We start from the raw sequence: 9,261 nt of genomic DNA, 5'->3' as shown, positions 1-9,261 counted from the left end.
AGATATTTGGTAAATTTGGATAAGAGTGATCAAATTTTGAATTCAAAAGACTTGTTTTTTGCCATGTTTTATATTAATTGAGTTAAACGGAACTGAATGTGGAACTTAAGCATCTATACGGCAGTTCTAGGTACAATTTTTATTTAATTTTGTGAATTGCACGGTTGTACTATCACATAAAGTTTGAAAAAAATTGAAAACAGCTATTATGTGGGTCAAGTTTTTAATCACATTTTCTTAAACTGGACAACGTATTTTCATTAATAAAATGGCGATAAAACGATTCAAGAAGTGTACGTATTAAATTTTTGAATAATATATTTTTCAAACAACTACCAGGAAAATATTTACCCTCATACGGTAAATTGATTTCTCGAGTTTCAAATGTTTAGTTTTAGCCGTTAATTTAAGTAAAATTCATAATTGTTTTCAACGAAGACTGAGATTTGATAGACTTGATAGACTCTTGAAAAAAGTTTATCAATTTTATCATTCTGGCAATTCCAACCGTTTTTCTGGAATATTATATCAAGAAAAACCCAAAAATAGAAATTTAAAATATTACACAAATTATCATTTTTGCATTGATAAAATCTTAACGACGAGTTTTCTACTATCTGTTTTTGTATTGATTTTTTTTAACCAAAAAGATACAAATCTCAAAAATGTAATAAAAAAAGAGATGAAAAAACTGTCTAACGGGATTTCATTTCGAAAAAGATTCAAAAATGTGCCAAGTATTTCTTTTCGCAACTCAACCGAATAAACATAACTAACCAAATTTGGAGCGTACTTGGTTTCTAGTGAGTGTGTATGTTATAAAAGTGGCTACTGAATGAAAAATACGCTAGAAGTGAAAAAAAAGGCGCACAAAATAGCGCGGTGGTAGTAGTAGATAGTGCATGTGACGGGCGGAGGACAGGCAAGAAAAAGGCGAGAAACAGGAGGAAAAGGGGGGGAGAGATTTCGCACAAGACTAACGGCAAAATGAAGAAACAGAAGGATGGGAGATGATGAAAAGGAAAAATGAAGAAGTCTCTTTGCCCAGGAACAACAACTTGTTTGCGTTTGGATTTTCGTGAGTGATGAGATAGGAGAAGTGGTTTGAGGCTATCAATTTAACTGTTTTCCTTAAAATATATTGTGAATTGTTATATTAGAAATTCGAAAAGGAACAAACAACTTTATTCTACTCTCAAAACAATTTTGCATTGTAGGTAACATAATTTTGCTTCTGTCACTGAAACATTAATCAATATCAAAAACATTAAAAATCATTCAAAAATTATGGCATTTCCCAAAATTGATATAATTCCACAGCTTTCTACAGGCACGTAAATATACAACACTAATTGCAAACTTTTTTGTTTTAAATTTAAATTCCACGCGGGTTTCAATAGTTGCTTTCATTTTATTCTACGTTTTTTTCCGTGGTAACATTAAAACATTGGATTTGAAAACAAATAAAAACCATAAATAAAATAAACTTTAAAAAACTTAGAAACGAGTAATTATAGTTGTATATATACAATTGAGTTAATTTTCTCAACTTTTTGAAAACTGGAGTGTCGAATTTGATAAGTGAGAATTAGGAAAACAATTTGTAAAAAAAATATTATTAACTATTACTAATCACTATCGCTCAAAGTTTGCAGTGTATATACAAATTGACATTGATTATTCTGTGCATTTTCGAAAACATGCAGAGTGATCTATGCAAGTGTAATTGTGTAAATACTGTAGAATTTTCAGTTTATGTTTGCTTCAACAACTTTGCAAAAAATAATAATTCTCAAGAAAAACTACATTTTTAAACCTTTTTGTTTTTCGTATCGGCTGAACAACATGTTTTAACGTAAAGGCAATTTAACACTTCAATGGTTTCAGAAGTTATTTATTTTGTGCCATGTTTTCAGATATATATCATGTGGTTTCAGAAGAAGAAAAAAACAAGTGTCATATGCATGAAAGAAAAACAAACATGAAGATGCTCAGTTTCAACTAAAATATATGTGTTTTTTTAAAATACTAATAAGATACGAATACATTTCTATGAAGAAAACAAACGATGTAAGGAACTTTGAATTGGAAAATGATCTCAATTTTTGAAAATCAAGAGGATTACCAGAGATGTCTGATGTTTCCCAGAGTTATTTATTTATGACGAACAAAATCCAAAGAGGTTGTTCGATGAACCAGACTGTGGTGAGAAGTCAGAGAAAGACCAACACGATCACAGACTTGTTAGAGGTAACCCTTTTTTCACAATAGTCAAACATCAGCTGACATTTCATTTCAATAACAGTCCGTTAATGGTTTCAAATGGTGTTTGACATTTTCAAATCGTTTGAAAAATCGATTCTATTTTAGAAAGCTAGCAAGAAGCCATAATTTGCTCTACGGACATCAAATTAATTTGCTTTGAAAAAGTGTATTTCGAATATTTACATAAAAGTAAAAAAGCTGCCGAATAAAAAAAAATGTTATTAAAGTAGTACTTTTATCTAGTCTTCTTAATATTTTAGAGAAACAATATAGAGAAAACACGAGACATAAAAAATTAAATTGAACATTGTCTCATCAAACAGAAAATATTCAAGAAATATCACATAAATAAGAGAGAACACAGAGAAGCAAAGTGCTAGTCTGTATGTGTAGTCCTTGGTTACAACGTGTACGTTCTATGTGCGGAGAGTGGCGGTGGATTGGCGGAAACAGACGCAAATATGACATATCGATTTTATATGCAAATTTCGATACGTGAAGAGTGTGAAATGATATCAAAAGATTAAAAGGAAACTGGCAACATAAATACAACTGGTGAAAGAAGTTTGAAAAAAAGTTTTGATTGTAAAAAATCAAACAGTTTTTCATGTTGAATGGGCAAAATGCGATATCAAATTTGGAAAATATCAGTATCTTTTGATGCATTGAATGGTTTTTATCGCTGCCACGGACGATCTCCGTTCTCATGCCATTTCTAATAATTCATGCAGTTTTCTCAAACATTGAAATATTTTTATTTGAGTATAAGTTTTGCAGTACAAATTATTTCATTGTAAAACAACAATGAAGGTAAAATGTTTTGATGCCATTGCAAATTAAAATTTTTTTCCACCAGAAGTTAAAATTAGGTACTGAAAGCACGACTAATGGCAAAAAATGTTAAAATATAGTACTTGCTCAACGAATTGAACAGTCCCTAGTCTGGCATATGGGGAAGGCTCTTCAGCTAATTGTTAGGACAATGGCAGTTGTGTATTGTAACCCCTCATTTTTGAAATAAATTCAACTACCATTTATTTATCCATTTTAATAAAACGTGATGTGCATTTTCCCTTTTTAGTCTTAGAAATGGCTATTTCCTAAGCCGAAGCCAACGGTTTTTATAATAGGGCAGCCTGTAAGTGTGAAGCATTTCAGTCTCACCACAACCATATTGTTTTTTTTAAATTAAACTAACAAAGGAAACAAACTATTTGTTAGATTATCAGTGTTATACTTTTATGTTTTTTAACAAGCACAGAAAATATAATAGAGAACAGACCGTTAACAAATAATAAGTTACCAGAAAAACATAATTTAATAAATCTCAAAATTGTCAAACCTCATAATTTACTGATTTAAAAGAAGTCAGAAAACTTTTATTGAAAGAACTGAAATTAAGTCAGCAACTTGAAGTGTACCCTTAATAATCCCTGAATCTCGTGAAAACCGTTCACTTTTCATCTAACGCCAGTTTTTTCAGGTATTCTAGATATCTTAGATAGATATTCAGATTCAGACAATTTCAGATATTCAAAATGGATCTTTCCTGAAAATTTTCCATATTTTCAAACCGATATAAAATACACTTCTTACAAGTACAAACATTTCATTGCACAATTGTAACCACAATTTGTCGGGAAACTGGAAGAATGTAAATTCTAAAGGTTCTTAGGGATCAGAGAGGGGGGGACCGTAAATGTTTATCTCAAAATACAACGCTGAGTAGTTAAATATTTCGAATCGTGCATCAATTCATACTAGAAATTTTCAATAGTTATCACATGATGAGTGGAATGCGTTTAAACTGAGATCATTGGAAATCAAAAGGAAGTTGGTGACTAATTGACAAAGTTTTGAAGGTAGTGAGGGGGAGCAATTGTGCCTATACAGAAGAGTAGATTGAAAATCAAACCGGGGAACAAATCAACACTAAATAATACTAAATAAAGTAACTATATAATCAACAATAAAGGGAGTATATGACATCAGATTTAGGAAGGCAATATAATTCAACAAGTCAAGTCATCACTTCCTCACTTTGCGTGTGATAAAGCTGCGGTCGATGATAATCCGCATCATCGGGCAATGGCGCCATCACACTTGGCAGCATATGAGCATTGAAGACGAGCACGGCAGGATCAATGTTTGCAAGGTTGGGATCCATGGATACGGGCTCTGTGTGCGGATTACAGTCCACCGGTATATCCACCGTTTGATAGTCGTTGTAGCAGCTTTCCGGAGCGATGACTTCTGGCGAGCTGTATAGTACCGGATCTTGTTTGATTTCTGTTTTCACAAATGGACGAAGACCGCCGTTGTTTTCCATGACACCTGGAAATTCAGCTTGTTGAATTTTTATATGCATTAAAAAAAAAATTTAATACAGGTTTTTCTACAATCTAGATTAAAATTCCAACTACGTACATTAGTTATTTTATTGCGTATTTTTATTATTTGCCTAAACAGTCAATCGAAAATAATTTCAGTATTATTATATTTGAATATCATATTAATTTAAAACAAGGACTTTCTTATTAGAAATGTTTTTATCAAAAGTTGATGAAAATTGAATAATTAAAAATAAAGATAACGATCTAATGGCGATTGTATTCATACAAAAAGTAAAAACCCATATTTTGGATTCAATTTAACTTGTGTGTCAAAAAAATACAATATTATTCTGCACGGAAAAAACCCCTTTTCTTGAATTCCAATACGCTTTTAACAAAATTGTCATCTCTGTTTCAAACTCTTGTTTCCCAAAGGTCATATGTTCAAAAACATACTAATTGCGGTGAATCTCTTCAAATTCTCAAGCAGGTTCGGATCGAATTTCAGGACGTTTGTGTTGCACGGCGCGTAGCACAGTGTTTCGTACCAGAACTTGCTCATGTCACAAAACTCGAAGAGCTTCGCCACTTGGAAGTCTTGGCAATGCATGTCACAGATGAGCTGAAAACGTAGAAAATTGAAATTTATTGCACAAAGTTGGAAAATAAAATCTTACCTCAATTTCTCCTAATAATAAAATCATTTGTCCAAATCGTAGGGGAGGATCCGATGTTCCATGCTCATTGTACCAGTCGAAAAGTCGATTCATTGCCCAATCACGTCTCTGCTTCATCACTTTTCTCGTGTCCTCCGTCACATGCTCATTATCTGCAATGTTTTGAACAAATGTAAGAATGCAAAATCCAATTTTCAACTTACTCGTCACACTCCACAGAAGCATAATGTGCAGAAACACAACTTCTGCGTCGTTCACCTTCATCAGCACAAATGGACGGATGACGTTCTTCCAGAATCGGTTGAACGTCGGCGCGAAGGTTCTGCAATGTCTAGAATTCAAAAACGAGAGGCGTTGTGTTCTAGTTCTCAATGCGTCAGGGTTAGGTGACGTTAATTGTTTGACGACATAGGTTAAGTGGTATTTTGGTGATTCGTGACCCCTTTCGGGTGCTTTTAGCTGAAGTGAAGGTAATACTTACTCCCTCTTTGCTTGAATCTGATGTGGATCATCGTCGGGGAGCTCGAATCCGGTCCGATCCGCAGGCACAAATGTAAAGTTGTTCATGACAAACTCTCCACGAGCACACTAAAATAAAAATTATTCTTCTGTTAAATTCAAATTTAGCAACCTACATATTCAGGATGCTTGGAAGCACTGTAAAAATGGTCCAAACTGAGCTTCCGTACAGAATACCGTTTGAGCAGCGATGATCTATCTTCCACCGGCAGTTCTCCGTACGGTTGTTGTTTCTCAATCCAGTACAACAGGCCAGTCAACTCCACAGCTGATAACTTGCTCACATCGAGTGGGTCCATTCGCCGAAGTTTTGGCCCATTACTGTGCTCATCCAGAAATTGTTCAAACGTGGAGAAGGAGAGTTGCATCATGCGTTGATGTTCACCAAACGCGTACACCAGGTGGTTGAACTCCTGCTGCTCGTCGTCATTAGGACTGCTTTGGCAGGACTGCTGGAAAAATTTTTTTCTTAATTTTTTTAAAAATAATCATAAAACATATTGCCCATTTGTACACGATACATTGAGGTTTTGCTACTGTTTAAAAATATGTGCTCATATACGTCCAAAATCGGCCACACTGTAGCTTCAATGTTTACTCATTTTCAAACAAAAATTAAAAAACGAGTATAACATAGCTTTTTTCACAGACAAAAGTTGTAAAAGCGACAAACTTTTTGAAAAGGTTTTAAAATTATCGATTTTTTACATGACAGTTATCAGTTTTTTAAGCGACACCAGAGTTATACCATTGTAGTAATTTATTCGCTACCTTTTCTGGAGCAGAACTCGTGCTTGGAATTGGCTCATCATCCAATTCAATTTTGACATATTTTCTATATCTGTCTGGCGAGTTCGAGTAGTCTGTGGAGATTCGGCGTGGTGTTGCAAACCCATAATCTGTCCTGATAGCATCAACAATGAATGAGTTTGATGTCGGACCATCCGACGAGAAGCTATTGCCGTTTCGCTCCAACGGGCTATTGTTCATGGACATCATCTCACCAACGCCTCCGGCACGTTTTCGTCGCTCTTTCTGCGAGCCAGTTGGGTCACGACGTGGCTGGACAGCTGAAAAGATGATAGTTTCAACTCATTCTCACCAGGAAGTAGATATTTGCTTGTTGGTTGCCGAAACTTTCAAGGTGCTTTTTGCTCACTAACCGCCAATTTTCATTCCCGCTTCGATGCATTTGGTGAACCGGCAAGATCTGCAGGCACATCGTCCATCCGGGTCAATCAGGCAAGTGTTAGTGTGCTTGCAGCGGTACTCCTGAAAGAGCTTTGAAAACGGTTATGGTGAAGTTTAAATATGGTGTTGAGATTTGGAGAAAGGTATTATATTCCAATAGAAAACTAATGAACAATATATTCTAAGTCTAAAGATGAAATTAATATTATCATTAATTGTTTACAGTTTTGCTCACTAGTCAATAAACTCAGTATTTTCAAAATAAATCTATATCTCCAGAACTATAATTATTTGTTTCGTTTAGCCACATCAAAGTTATACACAACTAACTAATTTTGTGTATTAGCTTCATAGATCGATTTTTTCTCGTCTTGTTCTTACTAAGTCAATAACAAAATTTTTATCAGTAAGAAAACCAAAACCAACAGAGCTAGCCATCTCTACCCTCCACACGTGGTGTGCTACCATTTTCCTCTCATCATTGATGCCTTTGCCGGGGGAACAAGGTGATCTTAGATCGCTAAAATGAAGAAACAACAGAAAGCCCAATGAGCTTATGGAAATGTTTGCATACGCTCTTCACAGACGAGTTGTAAGATCAAGAGTGATTTTTGTGCAGCAGCCATTGTGTTGCCACAAAAAGAGCAACAAGACATTTTGAGTTTTGAGACTGATCAAAAAACAAATATAAACTCCTATCTAGTGCTACCTACCGCCTTCTCCACAACAGTTCGTCTGAAAAATGCGTTGCAGGAACGGCAGCTGATTGCACCATAATGAAGTCCATCGGCCGGAGCTGAGCATACCATGCACTCCTGGAATAAAAGTTTTCTTATAAGATTTCAAATTTTCTCATGGAAATATTAGTTTCATTAATATTACAAAATATTTTAATATTTGAAGTTAAATAGCTTCCCTCATATTTATCATGTTATAAAAAAGTAAAAGAGCTCAAATTTCAATATTTGGCTCTCTCTGTAAATTTTAAATTTCGTTTTTACTACAAAGTTCTATTTGGTTTTGTTCAAAGCATTGCACATACATCATCATCTGAAATGGAACAGAGCCCTCTTTTGTTAGTCATTCATGAAAAAATGACAAAATTCTCACGAGCATTCTTTTATGTGCCATGCCAACTTTTTGGTTGCAAGAAATTATAAAAATTGAAGAAGCCTTTTTTCCGTATTAAAAAATTATACCTGCGAGTTATATTCATCCTTCATCATCCAATCCGGTGATTAATCCTGAATTCGACAACTTCAAGACCGCTGGGCAGCGTGGAGATGTTGTTGTCTCCGACGGATCGACGACTTGTTTGTCACCGGCTCCTACTAGCTGGGCGGCTCGCTTTTCAGCTGGAGAAAAGAAAACTAATTCAGAAATGAATATGTGCGAGGTGGAGAGGCAAAGAGATAAATGCAAAAAAAGAACGGGAGGTGATAATATGAGAATTTGGATGGAAATTTGTTTTTTGATTGATATAAATATAGAGAATCTTGCCAATTTCTAACACAAAAATGATTTTTTTTTTCGATTACTAAGCACACAATAACGGATGTTCTATGAAGGCAAACATCACAAATTTTCCCAGTTTTTGCACGGGTTTTGATATAAAAATATTGAAAATCTATGTCAGGAAACAGTGCATTTTCAAATTGAACGCGACGTAATCGCTCGAATTAAAAAGAACAAAATAAGAGGGACGATCAATCAAAAAAACGCAATGAGTTGCGACAACTCGATCAAATGGTGTTTGGTGTGCAAGGTGGGCATTCTCAATAGGGCGCACTTTCAGTTGCCGCGTGGCAAAGGTTAGTTGAGAAGAGGATGGCGACTGTGTGGCAACAGTTTTGCAAGTGAGAGAAGTGAGAGAGAGAGAGAGGTAAAAGAGAGCGTAAAGAAAAAGGGGGAGCAAGAAAAAAGTTGTTGAGTTGGTAAAAAGAACAATTGCCTCTTTTGATAACCGTGGACTTTGATTATAAAAAAGTATTTGCTGGTAAGTTTACGAACTGCAAAGAATTAGAAATATTGTATTTTTCACGCCTTAAAAAAATAAATCGCAAAAAATTTCAAAACCAAAAAGTTGCAATCTAACTTTTCCTATTATGAATTTCCCTCGATTTTTATCAGTTGTGCCCCGCTTAAAAATGATTCCTTTGATATTTCGACCATCCACAAAAAGCAGAGAAGACTATCATAAAGTGTCAAAAAAGATTGTACAATCACGCGGAATGATTTTAAGCTGACGAACTGAAGACAGTCTCGAAAACCTTCAA

At 34.6% G+C, this 9,261-nt stretch overlaps 1 protein-coding gene across 2 annotated transcripts; it reads right to left on the bottom strand.

Annotated features, from left to right (window-relative positions):
* Positions 1–3,857: 3,857 nt before the first annotated feature.
* nhr-71 (Nuclear hormone receptor family member nhr-71) lies at positions 3,858–8,340 on the bottom strand (the record flags this gene model as incomplete). 2 transcript variants are annotated; one of them, NM_001029616.6, is made up of 10 exons in its annotated part: positions 3,858–4,599; positions 5,055–5,220; positions 5,276–5,427; positions 5,479–5,606; positions 5,757–5,863; positions 5,911–6,246; positions 6,566–6,864; positions 6,958–7,066; positions 7,699–7,800; positions 8,185–8,340. In NM_001029616.6, the coding sequence occupies 10 exons, from the start codon at positions 8,206–8,208 to the stop codon at positions 4,286–4,288; spliced, it is 1,737 nt and encodes a 578-aa protein (NP_001024787.1). The 2 variants fall into 2 exon arrangements, with proteins under 2 accessions (NP_001024787.1, NP_001024788.1); NM_001029617.5 differs by having other exon boundaries at positions 4,286–4,599; positions 6,958–7,075; positions 8,185–8,208.
* Between the last annotated feature and the right edge of the window lie 921 nt (positions 8,341–9,261).

Source organism: Caenorhabditis elegans, chromosome X (assembly GCF_000002985.6).
Source record: "Caenorhabditis elegans chromosome X".
Taxonomy (NCBI): domain Eukaryota; kingdom Metazoa; phylum Nematoda; class Chromadorea; order Rhabditida; family Rhabditidae; genus Caenorhabditis; species Caenorhabditis elegans.
Note: the sequence above shows the minus strand (reverse complement) of the source record. Positions and strands in the feature narration are given on the sequence as shown.